The sequence below is a fragment of the Carassius carassius genome, chromosome 8 (assembly GCF_963082965.1).
Source record: "Carassius carassius chromosome 8, fCarCar2.1, whole genome shotgun sequence".
Lineage (NCBI taxonomy): Eukaryota > Metazoa > Chordata > Actinopteri > Cypriniformes > Cyprinidae > Carassius > Carassius carassius.
The window spans coordinates 25,427,418-25,447,339 of NC_081762.1; the positions used below are offsets into that span (position 1 = coordinate 25,427,418).

Genomic DNA, 19,922 nt, shown 5'->3' on the forward strand with positions numbered 1-19,922 from the left:
TTATTTGACAAATTCAATTCCTTAAGGCCTCTCCTCAGGAGGTTAGACCCTAATTTGTTAGCTACTGTAAATGAAGAGATATGAAATAGCTAGATCTTATCAATAAACATTTATTAATTCATAGCCTAATGCAACAATTACATAAGTAAACTCTCAAAACATTATAATTATGACATTTCATTTTTAAATTTTCATGTAACAGTCTAAAGCTAAAGAAATAGCTGTTCTTGCCTTTCATTTCAGACGTCTGCTTCTAGGGGCCGTTCACATATCGCATCTTTTTCGCGCTCAAGGTCATTATTTCAACCGTAGGCGCGCGGCCGCGGTGAGCACGCTCATAATGGAAGCAACGTGGTGCGCTACTTTTTCCAGGCGGGTTTTTCCTTCTCATCTCCAGAAATATATCTAGTAGTAAAGCTAATGCGAGCCGAGGTGAGGCTAGAAATCAATTAATCCTTTGCTGATACTTCTTCGTCGTCATCATGGAGAGCACAGTTTGGTTGTATAGCAACGACAGACGCCATGGGAGCGCAAGCGTTTGGTCTAAAACGGTGCCCAGTGACGGATGGTGTAGCAATATTGTTGTCCGGGTGGAAATCGGGAGAAATTCGGGAGAAAGGCCGATTATAATACTAATTATAATCGGCTTTAAACAATAGTTACTGGGATGTCCTGAGGAACACAGTGAAACAAAACCGTTTGAGTGAGTGCTAGTGTGTGTTTGAATGTGAGTGAGTGTGAGTGAGTGAGTAGGCACATGTGTGTGTGCGTGATAGAGGAACAGCTGCCAGGCTTTTACAATAGTTTTGTGGAATATGGCTAATTTGGTATTCATGAAATCTGGCTCTGGACTTGAGATGCTGTCCCCAGGCTGTCATGCCTGTTTCTGTCAGAAAAATATCCCCCTACAGTACAAAGTCTAGTTACTGAGACAGTCTCTCTCACACACACTGCACACACAAACATTTTAAACAAACATCTCGTTTCTGAACTGTTTACAGAGAAAATGATTCACATCATCAAGCGCAGACAGATGAAGGAGTACTTGGTTTTTGTCAAAGGCCAAACTTGAGGGCCAGTTTTGCCCAGGGGTGTTATAAGTGGCTGTACTCTAACTCAAAGATCGTTATATTTGCATTTTATGAATTCAAAAAAGTTTACCGCAGTTTTGCTAAACATAAATTCTCAAGTGAAAAGTTCACGGAAGTTCACTGAAGTCTGAATTAATTATGATTTCCAGTCCAAATCTCTGTGTTTCATTTCTAAAAAGTATGGTTCACCCAAAAATGAAACTCCAGCCATCATTTCATGTCATTTCAAATTCATAACTCTCCTTTGAACACAAAATTAGAAATTTTGAAGAATGCACTTTTTGTTCTTTTTCCAAGCAGTGAGTCCGTACTGGAACTTTCAAGATACAAAAGACATGCAAAAGAACCAAAAAAATGTCATAAATTTAGCCCAAAAGTAGTAACCCTAACCCTATCAATACCACGACTTAGGTGCCCTTGAGCAAGGCATCGAACCCCCAAATGCTCCCCGGGCGCCGCAGCATAAATGGCTGCCCACTGCTCCGGGTGTGTGCTCACAGTGTGTGTGTGTGTTCACTGCTCTGTGTGTGTGCACTTCGGATGGGTTAAATGCAGAGCACAAATTCTGAGTATGGGTCACCATACTTGGCTGAATGTCACTTCACTTTCACTTTCACCCATCATGTATCTCACTGGTAATCTTTCTCTCAAGTGAGCTATTAACCAGTCAGTGGGTTAACTGTGAATGAACCTTTCACAGAATTAATCATTAAGTGTAAACTAATCTTCTGTAATTGGATCTCTTTAAGGAAGTAAGTCAATCAGGATTGGTGAAGGATGACAGAATTTTATCTATCCTTTTAATTGATTATTAATTGAACTACACAGTGCCTGTCTTCCTGTGGTGGGTGTCTGTTGTTGGGCCTGTGGCAACATGCAAACTTGCTGCTTAATCTACTGTATAAGGTGGCATCGACTCCAAAATGCATCGCAGTGTCACTTGGGTATGTCATTAATTTTATATGGTAACAGGCAAATAAATTTAGACTTACAAACAATAGTATAAGGGCACTGTACAACACAAGCTTCCTAACTTCTGTTTGGACTGTTCAAAATGTGTTCAAACCTGCTCTGAAGACTCCTGAAAATAACTATGTGTGAATCTTAGGTTGACAGAAACTACTGTATGAGTGGGACATGTCTGTTTTGCACCATATATGTCAATGCAACCCACATCATTGGAGATTTGCGAGTTTTCATTTCTCATTTACACAAAAAACACACTCCAGCTGACTGTCAGGCCGCTGATGCTGCCTGGTGTGATATTTAAATTAATTAATATTTACACCAAAAAAAAAAAAAATCATATTTTTAATCAGTATTTTTGTCTTGTTTTCAGAGTAAAAACAAATCTAACCATACTTTAGATACTTTGTTTAAGAAACAAAATAGAACAAGTTATTAAAACTGTTCATTCACATTGACCACAATAATATTTAATTACTTAAGCCACCTAAAAAACAACAACTATATAATAGGTGGCTTTACCTACCATGTACTAGCATCATACACCTTCACCTACTACGGATTTACTCTCTAATAACTTTATGTTTTGCAAATGTGTTATGGTTAGGATTATAGGGGTAAGAGTTAGGTTTGGGATTATGGTAAAAATGTGGATTTGGATTATATGGGTTAAAATTCAGTTTGGGGATAAAGTTAACATTAGGATTATAGGGTTTAGATTTAGGTTTTTGGTAAGGGTAGGGTCAGGGTTATGATTACTGTATAAGGGATAGACATCAGTTTGGGGGTAAGAGCAAGGTCAGGATTAATATTATAAGGGTTAGAGGTCAGTTTTGGGTAAGGGTTAAATCAGGATTAGGATTATAGGTGTTAGAGTTAGGCTTTAGGTTAGGATTATAGTGTTTAGGGTTAGGTTTGAGGTAAGGGTAAAGATAGGCCCAATCCCAATTCTACCCCTTAAAGGGCTTCCCCTTTCCCCTACCCCTCCGTTTTGCGCGTTCATGTGAAGAGGTAGGGGCGTCTCGATTCTCTTTTGGTTGGAGGGGTAGGGGTAAGGGTAAGGGCCAGATAGCCCTTCAAACGAAGATTTTTCGGGACCACACTTCAGACGAAGGGGTATGAATTATCTCGGAAACATGGCTGCTACAGCGAACAAAAAGACACATAAATGTAAGCTTTTTTGGCATAAATAAAGATTTTTACGAAAAGTAATCATTTGTTTTATGTTACATTCAATTGTGAGTTCATATTAGCGGTCATGTTACTCAAATTAATATTTGCAAAAAATCACTGATATTTGCTAACGTCATATCATTACAGACTGCATGATAGTCCCACAACATATGTCTGATCACATTTACATTTATTCACTTAGCTGACGCTTTTATCCAAAGCGACTTACAATTGCCACATATGTCAGAGGTCACACACCTCTGGAGCAACTAGGGGTTAAGTGTCTTGCTCAGGGACACATTGGTGTCTCACAGTGGATTCGAACCCGGGTCTCTCACACCAAAGACATGTGTCTTATCCACTGCGCTAGCACCACCCCTGATCAGGACGATACCGTAGACTTATCCCCCCAATAATTAGAAATCGCTAAACCATTTTCTCAAATATTGCCTATTCGAGAGAGAGAGCGAGAAAGAGAAATGGAAGTTGCGTGTATTCGTGTCTGTTCGTTTATCTTTTTAGAGTGAGTTTACTTTAAAACGGTTATTGTATCCTCTCATCGATGGAAAATATAATGTAGCGATTTAGTATTTAAACTGTATTTAATAAAAGTCGTGGGGCAGCGTTGACAAGTTATTTTCTCCTGGATGTGTGAGCTGCGCGATTTCCGATATGTGTGTGTGTGTCAGTAAGCAGGGCATTAATACAGAACGATAATTAAAGGCTCTAATGCACACCAGCACACCAGTGTGTATTGTAAGAGCTAGACGACGAATGATGACGTGTGACGTCATGGTAGTGGTGTCCCAATCCTTAGGGAAATATAAAGGGGTATAAAATAGAATTGGGATTGGGCCATACATTAGGATTACAGGGGTTCGATTTAGGTTTGGGGGAAAGTGTAGCTTTAGGATTTTAGTGGGTCAGAGTTTGGTTTTGGGGTAAGGATAAGGTTTCGTTTAGGATTATAAGGGTTAGATTTAGGTATTGAGTGAAGGGTAAATTTAGGGTTAGGATTTTCAAGGTTCAAGTTATGCTTTGGGGTAAGCCTACAGTAGGTAGGGTTAGGATTATAGTGATTTTTTTAATTAAAAGATTTAGGTTTTGGGATAAGGGTCCAAAAATGTTATCCCAGGTCTTCCCAAAGTTAATTTTAAGGATGTCTACTGGAAAATAAGACAAAAAATTTTGCAATCATTGTCTACACTTTCTGGACAACTAGATCAACTAGTTCAAACAGTAACACAAACCCTAGTCTGGCATGTTTAGGTGTACACTCACCCTCTCCTCCTCCTCCCTCAGGTCAGGCATGGTGCTGACACACAGTGTAACTGCCGTAATGGCCACAAAGAGCACAGAGAGGCAAGCAAAGATCTTCCCAGGGATCCCAGAGTGAGGGTTCTCCACCATGTCTCTAAGGCTGTGCATGCAACCGTCCAGACGCTCCTCCTCTGGGCTCCCGACGCAGGGCGCCTCCTCACAGGACTGGGGCGAGGTCAGCTCAGCCTCCTCTTCCTCCAGCCGGAGTCTCTCTCGCAGCTCCTCCTGCCGAAGACGGAGCTTCCTCAAGCAGCACCACTCCAGACTGGCCTCCTCCACACCCCAATACATCAGTTCCTCCTGAAAGGAGAGCGCGCACATCTCCCGCAGAAGACGAAGCTTCCCGGCCGCCAGGAACGAGACGATGGAGCGGAAGGCGCTGGGGCTTCGGTCGAAGAAGAACTCGTTGCAGTGCGCGTCATAGTCATCACACAAATCGAGGATTTCCTCGGCATTGCTGCAGCTGCGTAACTTCCCCAAACGCGTCAATGGGAACTCCTCAAGAGTGGACCATGGTATGCGATAACGAATGCCGCCCACGTTGATGATGGCGGTGCGGTCGACTAAAGCACCCTCATCCGCTCCAGGTCCTTGATTCCGGTGCACCTCGTCCTCCTGTACCCCGGGCTTGCACTGCAATTGTGCACGCTTGTAAAACACACCTTTTTTGCTGCTGATTTCACGCGGATTCTCCAAAGGGTTAAAGTGGAAGGAGGTAAACTGATGATCGGTGCTGCCTGCGAGGAAAGCCACCTCTTGGTACATGGTGCGTGGCTGTGCACTCCACAGATACACAGTCTAGCAGGTCACCCTGGTCTTCATCGATGAGCTCTGAGAGATAAAAGAGGAAGATTTAATGAAGACTTACTTTTCAGTTCCAGCTCCAGGTTTGCACAATGCAACAAAATTAGCACAGAAAACAACAGATTAATTAGTTCAGATATATCCAAAACACACTGGAAATGCTCAACAACACAAAGAAAATGGTCCCTTGTATACTGCACATACGTAAAGTAAAAGTTAGCTGATTTTCAACCAGTTTTGTGTTATTAATTTCAGAAGCATATGGAAATGAACACTACCTATGTTTCCATCCAAAGATTCAAATTCAAAACTTATTCGCAAAACTGGAATATTACATAAAACATTTGCGAAAAGCACCGTTTCCATCTTACGAGTCAAAGAGAACAAAATAGTAACTTCCAGGTAAACTCTCACTTAATATCACTAAGAAAACTAGGAGAAGCCACTGAATATAACAATTTTCATTTACAATAAATTACTTGTGCTTCAAAATGAGCAGACAAAACAATAAATGCTTTCATTGCTTTCGGAGGTGGATGCTGCTGTTTGGGAACGCAGTCGTGTAGGACTTATACTGAAATACTTTGATTACAGACTTTGCTCAGGCATTTCAGAACGTCCATAATAACATTTTGATGCTGTGAACGAGACCGGTCAGCTGCTAGTCAAGTTATCCCGTCTCATAGCGCAAAGTCACATGAGTTTTTCGATCCGCATGGAGGAATTTATCTGGTAAATGTGTTTCCATCGTAGTTTTTGCACATTGTTCTTATCAAATAAAGTTTATCCGACTCAAATATGCGCATACGTTTTTAATGCACATTTTTAGAATAAATCTTGGCGTTTCCATCCAGCGTTTTTTATGCAAATTCCAAAATGTGCAGAAAAAATAGGTGGATGGAAGCACAGCTACTGTTAACTCTTTCCCTGACACTGACAAAATATCTCGTCTTTTATGTGAAAACGCAAAGACGAGATTTTACAGCTTTCCGTGTTTTCACTGTTATACGTTTGGGGGTGCTATTACACATCTTCTGAATGAGACAGATTCTCCCAATCAAAAACACAGCAAAGGAAGACGCAGGAATTAGTGATTTCATATTTAAGCAGATGCATATGAAAAATAATGCAATTATCAACAATAAACAGCATATCAATCAAAAATGCCTAATGTTACCAAGTGAAATGTCGATCCAGGAAGTGGTAAAGGACTGTGCATGCTTTGAGGGTGGAAGTGACCTACTTCATCTATGCTTTGTCCATTGAACTGTATATGATCCAGTGTAGTCTTTGATAAAAACACAAGCAACAAAATGTTGCTTTTTTTTAATGAAACTTACCTACATTCAAGTGTTGATTAAATAAAGAATGCTTAAAGCTAGAGTTTTGTTTTGTTCTTTATTGTGATGTATTGCAAGCTCAGATATTCATATAACAACCCATTCTAAGGGCCATGAAAATTTAATGTAAATGGTCAAAAATGCAGGCAGTGGCTGGCAACTTTTAAAAAAACCGCTGGCAGGGAAAGAGAATAAAAATATTTAAGAGTTAATAATATTATAAATGTAATAACTTGCTTTGCAAATTGCAAATATGTTTATTATTTATAATTTACAATAAATATATTTATATAATTGCAAATATATTTAAATACATGACATACAAGTTTCGATAGAAATGACATAAAAGTATATTTTAGTATCTTTATGCTTGTCAGTAATCTTAAAGACCAGTTATGAAATTACATATAAAGATATATTGATGTCCTATTTAAGTTGGTCAAAAACCACTCTACAGTGAACTGCATTTAATATAAATTTAAACTACAACACATTTTGATTTTATTGCAATTAACAATTAACTTATTCTCTGATAACATTACATTTAGTTCACGCTTAAGAATATTCTTCTAAAATATATTATTTCTAAGTAAGTAGTACCCTTTTTAAAAGTATATGGACTAGTCATACTTTAATGGTGCTTTTGCTTTATTTTGGTCATCATTCTTTGTAATCGCATTGAAATTTCATGGAGAAACATGACTGCATTGAAGAAAAAGACCTTTACATTATACCTACTGTACATTATAATCTAAATGCAAATGTTGAGTGAAAATTAGTACACTTTTACATGGGTGAAGAATTTAGACTTTCCAATTTATCATTCCATGAGCTCTGGATTTAAAATAAGCAGCATGTTAACTGTCTCAAGGGTAATAACACTCATTGAAAAATACGTAATGAACGCATAAAAGTTGTCAAATATCAACAGTAATGCTGCATAATTCATACTAATAGATTCACTGTATCAGTCTCCTAATGCGACATCACATTCTCCTGACATATTTGCATATTTTCTTTTTTCAATCAGTAGTGAAAATAGGTTCTACCATGGCTTTGTAAGTCTCAGTTGCTCACAAGTCACAAGATGCAGTAAATTCATGTCACAACACAAGTTGACTCCGGAGGAATTAATTATGATGTTTTCTTTTCTACTGATGGATAAGTTCCTAAATGAGCCATGTTCTCTACACAATGGCAGAGTAAGGTCCAGTGCGCTCACATGAACATGGGTATAATTAGTGTGACAATGTGACCGAAACAGGAGATTTATGAAGCAGAGGATTCAGTAATTCTGAGAAACACCATCCGTCTTACAATGGCTAGTCAACCTTTTGTGAAATTAAAGCATAATGTATTCAAACAGCATATCTGAGCAGAAAGGCATCTCTGATTACTGTCTTATGCAAGACATCAGAAATGATGAATAAAAACTGGTGCTATCATGGTGGATGTTAATAAACTTCAAAAAGCTCACCAAAAACCAAATTGAATATTTCTATCCTAAATTTCCCTCCCATTTATATAACAAATGCAACCTGTTTTAGCATGACTTCTCAACATTTATGATGTACAGTAAGCAGCAATTATAGAAACTTTTGAGCATTATATATGATTCGGCTTTCTATCTCGTCTGGGCTTTAATTTGATTTCTTAGCATGTTTTTTGAGCCCTGAGGCCTCTGACAATCCAAATGAATCACTGCTGAACTGAAACAAGTGCAGAGAAAGATGCCATGTGTTACCGTTCTATCCATGAGTCAATATATGACCCAGCATTTCCTGCATGAAGCTCATACTGCCATCATTTGAGCTCAAACTGCACATAATGTGCCAGTTAAAGAAGCTGCCAAGGCATTTTTAAAAATGCAAACGAGCCAGACTTTTCTCATGTCCAAAGACGACACTAGGAAGCAACATCTAACAATGATAAATGATACACAAAAGATTTGAGTAAAGCAGAGCAATGTGACAGATCTTTCCCATGTAACATGACTTTCACCACCAGTCAAGTGAATACAAAGCAGTCAAACACAAAACCCTTTTTGTATGCACAACTGTTCAAAGATTTGGGTTGGCAGGACCTTTCAATATTTTGGAAAGAAAGTCTCTGCATGAATCGAAGGCTACATGAATTTGATCAAAAGTACAGTAAAAACAGTAATATTGTGAAATATTTTTTAGAACTGTTCACACTTTATTTGAAAGTGCTATTAACAAACCATTAACTTCAACTACAACAGTCATTAATAGATTAATGTATATTTATACTGATTACTGAAAGTATATACAATAATACAGAAATAATAAGGATGCATAAAGACATTTAAGATTTCAATTTCCAATAAATACTTTTTTTCTGAACTTTTATCATAAAAACGTATCGCAAAAATATGCAGCATCACAACTGCTTTCAACATTAATTATAAGAAATGTTTCTTGAGCAGGACTCAAGACTAGACAATGAAAACTGGAGAAATTATACACAAATAGAAAACAGTTATTTGAAACTGAAATAATATTTCACAATATTAATGTTTTTAATGTATCTTGGACAACTAAATGCAGTACTGCTGAGCAGAAGAGACTTCTTTTAAAAGAAAAACGTTTTAACACAACAAAGGTTTTCATCATTTTCATGGTAAAACACTACACAAATTCTACAGTAAAAGACTTTTAATTAGTTATTGTTAAGTTCCTTTACTATATACGGTCAAAAGCTGGATCGCATGGGACATTTAATGTAATTTAATAGTAAAATACTGTTTTTACTGTAATTTCTGACAGATTTATTTACAGAGCAATACTGTTTATATACGGTAGGTCCTACTGTATATACTGTACATTCTCGTATTTAATGCAAACATGCAGACATACTTTAAACATGCACAAAAGAAGTGAAAACATTTAAATTAATTTCCTTAAAGGCAAAGAGTGTAAGAGACAGTGTGGGCAGATCTGTCTGCTAGCGCTTTCTTTCTTTCTTACTTTTCTTTCCCACAGCTGTTTGCTCTATTAATTACATTCACAATCACTGAGAATCCACTCTATTCCTTTAGTCCTGTGGGTCTGGATTGAGATCTATAGAAGCGATGGTAAAAGACTGTGGAGACTGTCATCACTATTAGCAATCAGCACAGATCAATTCCAAGATGCCTGTAACATTGATTTCCGTTTTGTGAACTTCATAACAGCACACAGGAGGCTGGAGGTCTCTGTACAGACATATGAAAGCACAAGCCACACACACTCTCCAGCACAGACAGACGAGAGATGAAAAGCAAGATGTTGGGCGGCCGTACAGGAGCATGTATGAGTGATGGTGCTGTGTGTCTCCCGGGGAAGATGAAATTCAATAGTGCTGATGGGGAGATTTCTGCAATGGCACTTTGAGTTAGAGACTTATAAAATCACGCATGAATCAATATGAGCTATTCGTGCTTGTTCTTAATAGATGCCGACGTTATTCACGCTATTGCGCTGTAAAACGGATGGGAAGACAATAAGTGCATTGTTTATCTGTCACTCAGTTTTTGTTTTATATCTGCAGTGATGATGAGTTGTGCTGCTAGGCAACCCTCAAAAAGTTTATGATAAAACTACCAGCAATCTTAACAATTTAACACAACACAAGTTAAAGTGGCATTGTTTCCTGATCAAAAAAAAAGTATTTGTATTTATTTTAATGTTGAATTAGATTCAGTTAAAATGACTACTTTAAATTGATATGCATTCATGCTTTTGTCAGAAAAGAAATTGAAATAAAGGTGTGCACATCGAACTCAGATTAAAATGTCAATGTAGACACACATGGATACATTTAAAATAAACCTCTGCTGGATAAGTCTGTTTCATTTTTTAATGAAGGGGTCATTTCTCATTTTCATTTCTCAGCGGCAATACAGACAAATGAAGTTGGACAGAAAAACCAAGGGAGTGTTGAGTAGTTCGAAGTGGCAAGAAAAGTGTATCCTTGTTATTTTTTAACACTGTACAAGTGATTCATGTACAGTAGTACATCTATAGAAATCCCATTTGTACATGTCAGTCACAGGTCTAGAGTCATAACCAAACAAGTTAAGAGCAGTGGTCTCAAACTCAAGGAGTTGGAGTTTAGCTCCAACTCACACCTGCTTGGAAGTTTCTAGTAATCCTGAAGAGTTTGATTAGCTGGATCAGGTGTGTTTGATTAGGGTTGGAGCTAAACTGTGCAGACCTGTGGCCCTCCAGGAACTGAGTTTGAGACCAGTGGTTAAGAGAGACAGTGTTAATATTGTACCAAATGTATATTTTACAGTACGTCATGAGTTTCAGGAAAACGCTCATGATTATAAATGTGCCATTAAAATTTACCCAGATGTCATTCAACATTCAAAGGATTTGTACTAAGCAACCCTAACTAAAATAAGCGTGTTAATGGAAATTGAATAGGATGTAATAGGAGGTCATTTATAATCGACATATCTATGAAAATATGACAATCCTAACTTCTTGAATGTACTTGATCTGACAAGCCTTATATAATACTGTCATATTATGAAGTGGCCATAAAACTCACAATACGTGTTTTCATCAAGCTTTTAGTTTACCTCTTCATTTAAAATAATTCATATTGTTTCTGCATGACTGACACGACATGGACTCTTCAGTATGCTAGTAAAACGAAGCCATGTTTTTATTAATAATAGCTTTGACGTTAATATTCATTCGTAATTATGTAAGTTTATAGTTTTCCATCTTGATTAACATTTGCCTGAAATCCCACTGCTCTCGTCCAAGACAAATGAGAAACAGAACAGTGCACTGATAAAGGCTTTTTATAGCGAATTTCTAACCTAGAACGCTTTTTTTTTTTTTTTTGGAACCCAGAAAGATTCGAATTAATCTTCCGCGGTTACTATTGAGATATTATACACAGAAAAAAAATAAAAAGGGTTGCATATACATACAGAAAATATATGCATATAACAGACTCATTCCAAACAAGCCCAAACTCAGAAAAATTCCCAGTGACCAGTCGACTTACCCGTTTTAAGCCCATTGGTTTTGCGCTGCCCTGCTCATTTTCAGCTCGCACGTGCACGTTGTGCTGTGATGCGCTCGCACAGTTACTATTCATCCCTTTCTCCGCATTGCTGGCTGATTTTATTCCAGCATCAGACTGACTCCAGCTCACAACAGCTGAAGTTCCTCAGTCCTCGTGTCAGATCCGGATCTGATGGGTGTTACTGCTGCTCTCGCGCGCACACTCGAGTCCCCATCTCACCTCGAGCTTGTTTGCTGAGCAATAACGACGCATTACCATGCAGAAATACATTAAAACACTCCTCTCTCGGATTCCACGGGTTTGCTAATTAAATCATGCTCATTATGTGTAATCCATCCTGCTGAATGCACGCGGAGGAGAACTCTTTCCAGCTAGTTTTAAAACATGAATCCTGTTCTTTAACTTTTTTCTCTCTCTTTCTCTCTCCAATCATTCAGTCGCTCGTTTTGCATTAAACACGTCGTGTTAATGATATCAGCGTACGTATGGACGTGCGTGATGCATGAACAAAACAGCAATATTTAATTATTTTAGCTCGTGTTATTTTATATTAAACACAATAACAACGTCGACACTAATGAATATAATCATAATTTTATAAACAATAACAATACAATGTCATTTTAATATTCAAATCTGGTATTTTTTAAATATTGTCTGTAATACTGTAGCCCAGAATGGAAAATGCATGCTTTAAAAAATACATACAAATTAAAATAAGTTAGGTTGCATATATTATAAAACATGAATATAGAATTCTCTGTTATTTTTGTGTGATTCAGAGCTTCTGAAGTGGACACAGTCTGGCCACTGAGGGGAGACAGAGAAGTCGATTCTTCTATCACACTGAGGGACTGTCAGTAGCATGTAATGTCCATTATCACGTTCACATCTTTCTTTTTATATCAATTATCTAAAAAGCACCTGAGAATATCAATCTGTCAGGTAATATTTGGTTTTACAGCAACTCTCTCACTGCACTTTAAAATATCAAACACTAAATCACAGTTAATATCTTGGCTTCAGCAATGCATTTAAGAATGACATAATGATTCCCATGACCTGCTCTGAATGGATGGACTGTGTATTTCTTGTTTACAATCATGTTGCTTAGCTCTGAGAGGAATCAAAATTAACTATGTATCGAGAGCTTTGTAATTAAAGGCTGAGAGCTGATTTGTGGAGAAACTTCTGCACGTAAGACGCTCAGCATCACACGGCTCGTTGTTGTTTTCTGCAGGCCAAACAAACAGCAAACATTATGTAAATCATCTTTAAATCAGTTTAATGAGAGCGAACTGGTTATGTATTTGTGAGGGAAGAATGTTCTCTGTTTTTCCTTGTACCCGCAAAGTGGATGTTATGTGACTATACAAATTTTTGATGAGATTTGGATGGCCTATAAAATTTTCATTCTTTTGTATTCAAGTTTAATGTCTTAAAAGTGACTCAACAGTCACTATGGTAATACTTTTTTACTGGCAAGAAATGAAGTCTGTCACTTGTTCAGAATAGCCTACATAACCATCATTTCTATGAGTATACAGTACACTGTATCAACATTTAAAGGAATAGTTCACCCAAAACTTAAAATGTGCTCACCCTAAGGTCAACCAAGATAGATAAGATAGATAAGTGACTTTTGTGAACAAACATAGATAAGTGTGTTTGTTCATCAGAACAGATTTGGAAACATTTAGCATTCCATCACTTGTTCACCAATGTATGATCTGCAGTGAATGGGTGCCGTCAGAACGAGAGTCCAAACAGCTGATAAAAACATTACAATAATCTACAAGTAATCCACACCACTCCAGTCCATCAGTTAATGACTTGTGAAGTGAAAACCTGCATGTTTGTAAGAAACAAATCCATCATTAAGATGTTTTTTTTTTACTTCAAACCATTGCTTCAAGCTAAGTCCATAATATTGTTTTCCCCAGTGAAAAATGTGTCTTGTTTGAATCAGGAGTGAAGTCATGCACCATTTACAAATGAAAAAAGTCAAAAACAGTTCCAAACAAATATATCAGTGGATTTTGATGGGAGAGGACAACCAGGAGATGGACTTTTTCACTGGAGGAAGTGTTATTATGAATTATGGACTCATGGTTAACTTAATCTTAACAAGGATCTTAATAATGGATTTATTACAAACACACAGCTTTTCATTTCACAAGATGTTTATTGATGGACTGGAGTGGCATGGATTACTTGTGGATTAAAGTGACGGCACCCATTCACTACAGAGGATCCATTGGTAAACAAGTGATGTAATACTACATTTCCCCAAATCAGTTCCCATGAAGAAACAAACTCATCATTGATGGTCTGAGTAAACTTCCAGAAAATGTTCTCTTTTGGGGTGACCTACTCCTTTAATGCACATTGACAGCATTTCTATGGGCTTTGCGATAGAAAACAGCGGAAATGGATTAAGCAGAAGCTGTCTTGTAAGTCTTGCGGTAACAAATGTAGAGAACAGGCCCAGCTGAAGTGTTGTTTGGAAGCTGTACTGCACTTGCCCACACAAACACAAGTGACGCAAATGCAGTATTTTCTCCCGAGTGCTGCTCCTGAAGTAACAGCGGTGATGGTTCTAGCTGACAGTGTCATAATGAGGAGCAATGCAGTGGGTAGAGGGGCTTCACTCATGTCAGATACACAAGCTAATGACACACAGAGAAATGTATATCCAATGTATGTCCTCAATCAAGAGAGTCTTGCAGGCAGACTGATGTGGATGGCGTATCTGCCTAAAGATCCTGGCAGAGACGATAATAGTGTACGTTCATGCATGTGAAACGGAAAAACACACAATGTGCCACATGTGATGTTTAGACAGCCATGCATTCAAGTAAATGTGATTACACACATGATTACACACAGTAACGGTGCCGCAGAGAGAACGTTTTGATCATAAACTTCACTTCTAGCTGTTGAATGGCGTTTGTGTGTAAGCGTCATGTCTCAGCATCTGTTACCTGTAAGCACAGCGCCGGGGTGTTTCTGTAGTGCAGGTGAATGAAAAAAGGCTTTAAAGCCTCCCATTCTCATTCCCCAGCTTTGCAGGTTTCATGGCTGAAGCAATACATTTCCATAGATTAAATAAACCTGGATTTGACACATTGGTATCACAGTAGGTTCTTTATAGTTTTAAATATAAGTTTAAAACATACTTTAATTGAAATTAAATGTAGCTACATTTTTAAAAGTAAACAGTGCTTAATATAATGTTACAATTCAACATCAGAAAACTGACAACTAGCAATACATTTTTATCAATCAGCTTATTGGAATATGTATTTTTATGAGTCTGTTTGATATATTTTCTCCTCCCCTGTTCAAAAAAAAAAAGTTTTCTCTTGCTGGATGCACTTAAAGTTGAAATAAAATGAAAATTCACCCTATCTACAGAATTTTCTTAATGCATATTACATATATTACAGAACAATTCTTCAGTGCACATTTCATTTAAAAAACTTTTTTTTTATCTTGTAATATTTAATCCGAATTACTACACCTTCCTGTAAAAGTGACAGACTTCTCTCTGTGATGTATGCAGATCATTATTAAGCAGCAGATCAGGAGTTTGTTGAGGCAAAAGTCGAGAATTAGTCCCCAAACTAAAGTGAGACCAAATTGAATCGTACAGTGTTTTAACTGAAACAATAGAACGGCTGTCGATATTTTTAATTTTTTTTTTCTTACAGTGTTTAACTATAGAATTTTTTTTTGTATTTGTGCTGTTGATGTGTGATGTGATTTTTAAGCAGTGAATGTATGTTACAGTGTCAAAGAAAAATTTCCTCTCTGTGAAAACAGACTGGACAATAAAGTTCAATCAATCATCAATCAATCAATCAAATTACTCAAATCGTGATCTACAGTATACACTGGAGAAACCAGATCTGCCCTACCCGCTAATCTCAAGGTACACCTTTGTACTTTTAAGGGTGCATATTATATAAGTGTACATATTAGTACCTACAGTACTACCTAAAACATACCAATAAGTACTCAATTGTACATGCTAGTACCTAAATTCTACATATTGGTAGCTTAAAGGAATTATTACCTAAAGTTTACATATTATAGCCTAACTACTAAACTGGAAATCTCGCACATTCACAAAAAACGACTTATGTATTGAAAAATAAGGTGGATTACTGGCGCCTTATTGTGATTGAATGGTCAATTACTTGTGGAATAAATGACTCTGCACCATTGAATTATTAAAAAATAAATCACACCCGAGCTCCGTTGTTCATTATCTTCTAATAATTCAATGACACATCATCAGTTGTTCCTTACGCATTTGACCATTCAATCACAATAAGGCGCCAGTTCAGAACTCATGCGCTGTGTGAGAAGCAGATTTTTGTGCGCGTTTCAGGTATGTTCAATTAAATGTCTCTCAAAGTGTGCACGTCAACACTTCAGTTGCTCTATGGACTCGAATGGTTTAAAATTATTAGTTTTTAAACTGCAACACTTAAAAAAAACACATTACAGGTGCTGGTCATATAATTAGAATATCATCAAAAAGTTGATTTATTTCTCTAATTCCATTAAAAAAAAGTTGAAACTTGTATATTATATTAATTCATTACACACAGACTAATATATATTTCAAATGTTTATTTCTTTTAATTTTGATGATTATAACTGAAAACTGAGGAAAATCCCAAATTCAGTATCTCAGAATATTAGAATATAACTTAAGACCAATACAAAGAAAGGATTTTTAGAAATCTTGGTCAACTGAAAAGTATGAGCATGAAAAGTATGAGCATGTACAGCACTCAATACTTAGTTGGGGCTCCTTTTGTCTGAATTACTGCAGCAATGCGGCGTGGCATGGAGTCGATCAGTCTGTGGCACTGCTCAGGTGTTATGAGAGCCAAGGTTGCTCTGATAGTGGCCTTCAGCTCTTCTGCATTCTTGGGTCTGGCATTTCGCATCTACCTCTTCACAATACCCCATTGATTTTCTATGGGATTAAGGTCAGACGAGTTTGCTGGCCAATTAAGAACAGGGATACCATGGTCCTTAAACCAGGTACTGGTAGCTTTTGCACTGTGTGCAGGTGCCAAGTCCTGTTGGAAAATGAAATCTGCATCTCCATAAAGTTGGTCAGCAGCATGAAGCATGAAGTGCTCTAAAACTTCCTGGTATATGGCTGTGTTGACCTTGGACCTCAGAAAACACAGTGGACCAACACCAGCAGATGACATGGCACCCCAAACCATCACTGACTGTGGAAACTTTACACTGGACCTCAAGAAACGTGGATTGTGTGCGTCTCCTCTCTTCCTACAGACTCTGAGCCTGATTTCCAAAGGAAGTGCAAAATTTACTTTCATCAGGGAACATAACTTTGGACCACTCAGCAGCAGTCCAGTCCTTTTTGAAGCAAGATGCTTCTGACGCTGTCTGTTGTTCAAGAGTGGCTTGACACAAGGAATGCGACAGCTGAAACCCATGTCTTGCATGTGTCTGTGTGTAGTGGTTCTTGAAGCACTGACTCCAGCTGCAGTCCACTCTTTGTGAATCTCCCCCACATTTTTGAATGGGTTTTGTTTCACAATCCTCTCCAGGGTGTGGTTATCCCTATTGCTTGTACACTTTTTTTTTTTTCTACCACATCTTTTCCTTCCCTTCGCCTCTCTATTAATGTGCTTGGACACAGAGATCTGTGAACAGCCAGCCTCTTTTGCAATGACCTTTCGTGTCTTGCCCTCCTTGTGCAAGGTGTCAATGGTTGTCTTTTGGACAACTGTCAAGTCAGCAGCCTTCCCCATGATTGTGTAGCCTACAGAACTAGACTGAGAGACCATTTAAAGGCCTTTGCAGGTGTTTTGAGTTAATTAGCTTTATTAGAGTGTGGCACCAGGTGTCTTCAATGTTGAACCTTTTCACAATATTCTAATTTTCTGAGATAATGAATTTGAGATTTTCCATAGTTGTCAGTTATAATCATAAAAAACATGAAAGAAATATTTGAAATATATCAGTCTGTGTGTAATGAATGAATATAATATACTAGTTTTTTTAATGGAATTAGTGAAATAAATCAACTTTTTGATTATATTCTAATTATATGACCAGCAGCTGTAAATTGACAAGTTTTTCCTCTTGTGCTATAGAGACAGAGATTTCTAGCAGTTTGTCATGTCTACTGGTGTATCGCCCACACCTTTGGTGAGTTTCACTTACTGATGGTTTGTGCCAGTAAAGGTGAATGAGTGGGACTGAAGAGTGATGGATGAGTGTGTGTTTCTGACTGTCACAGTACAATATAAATAAATGTGTGACTGATTCTGCTGCTTTTCCTCAGGACTGTAATCTAGTTCAATTAAAGTGAACTCGGATCACATCAAGCATCACAGTGAGGGTTTCCATCGTAAGTGAACCCAGGGTTTGATTAACATGTATAACATTCATATTGTTTTCAAGCACTATTACCAAAACAATTTAGATCTATTGTCATAATTCTAAACCACAGAATTAGCAGAAAACTTGTGCCTTTTGTTGTGAGTTGTGGATGTGAAAAGCGTCTGACACACATTGTGTTTTCATAAACCATTACACTGAACAAATTAATAACGTGTATTGTTTGACAGAAACATTGCCAAGGTTACTGACTGCACTGAACAATTCACAGCCAGAGCTGTTTCGCACTCCAATCCAGTTTGAAACAAATTTACATGTTGACTACAATATTTTGTTTATCTGCAATTATAAACATATTTAATGTACTTTGAAGCAATGGCATAGTTCCTGCCGATTTGTCTTTTGTTTGAACATTTCTCTTGATAACTTCTGGTAGATATTCTATTAATTATAAGCAACTTTGCAATATGTATGGAAGCCCCGTTTCCACCACTGAATAAAAAAGAAAAGGTAATTGCAGCTTTTTATCTCACAATTATGACTCTTTTTCCAGAGGTGGGTAGTAACGTGTTACATTTACTTCGTTACATTTACTTGAGTACATTTTTTGGGTAACTAATACTTTTCGGAGTATATTTAAAGATGGGTACTTTATACTCTTACTTGAGTAAATTTTTTAGGAAAATCTGTACTTTTACTTGGTTACTGTGGGCGACGCTCCTCTCGTTACTTTATCTTAATGCTATAAATGCTTCAGTTTATTCCAAACGCGCCGTCTACTTTTCTCTGGGCAATGAGCGATGCTCATTCGCGAATGATTCATTCTTTTGAGTCAATTCTATTCAAAGGCTTGATCAAACCAATTGGCAAACGAGTGAATTGGTTCATGAATCAGTTTGAATGATTCGTTCGGTTCCCTGCCGCACGCGCTGAGCATCTGAAGTGGTTCACTCGGAGTTGTAACGTTTAACATCAGCAGCGTTGAAAACGTGGCTGGAACTGCACTGAATTGAAAGCAAATCTGCAAAGGCTATTTTTGCTTGCGATTAAGATCTTTATTAGATGAACACCGCGTGCGCTGTCTATGGTTCGACAGGTGTAACTTAGGCTACATTCGATTACAGTACACGATACCACTGTGACATTAGTTTGTTGTGCGTGTGACTTATAAAAGAGGGGAACCAAACTGAATGCAGCTTCCAAAAGAGAAAAAATAGCCGATTAAGATTTTATTAATTTTAATACAATCACACCGGTGCGAGTACGTTCAGAAAGTCATATCACCAGCTGCTAAATTCAGATCTGTGATCGCTGGCTGGCACTGAGCCAGAGATAGATGTGTTTTTACAGCGCTGCTCATTATAACCAATCACACATGATTCTTTTGAGCTTATTAAAGCATTGACCAATCAGAGGCGTTCAGATGAGTCATCGCTAAAATGCCGGTGCTTCCTTCACTCGCTCCTGACTGAATACCTCTTTTTGGCGAATTCTCTCGCAGGAACAACAAAGTGCAGATGTGTGTACGAATCTGTAAATAAGATATTGATTTCACAGTGTTAACAGTTTCAGTGATTTTAATGGGAGTTTCTGAGAGTGATTGAACTCTAGACTGACAGTGAAAATAATGTAAATGTTATTTGCTCTCTTTCTGAACAATGAAAGATTAGCAGCAGTTTTATAGCACATTGACTTATGATTTTCAATTTAATATAAGTCAGTCATATTAAAAATATGTTATGGCATGGCACCTATATTTGTTGCTCAAGTAAACAGATAGGTTTTT

At 37.5% G+C, this 19,922-nt stretch overlaps 2 protein-coding genes across 3 annotated transcripts in view; both read right to left on the reverse strand.

The window, feature by feature from the left end:
- The window catches only part of LOC132145632 (potassium voltage-gated channel subfamily G member 2-like), a 35,960-nt gene extending 23,796 nt beyond the window's left edge, over window positions 1-12,164 (reverse strand). Inside the window, exons 1-2 of the mRNA XM_059556776.1 lie at window positions 11,720-12,164; window positions 4,512-5,381 (exon numbers count right to left, since the gene is read on the reverse strand). Of these exons, the coding sequence (XP_059412759.1) occupies window positions 4,512-5,315 (804 nt within the window). The 5' untranslated portion in view covers window positions 5,316-5,381; window positions 11,720-12,164. The remainder of the gene's footprint in view (window positions 1-4,511; window positions 5,382-11,719) is intronic.
- Window positions 1-19,922, reverse strand: part of septin7a (septin 7a) — a 318,106-nt gene that overhangs the window by 129,440 nt on the left and 168,744 nt on the right. The window lies entirely within an intron of this gene.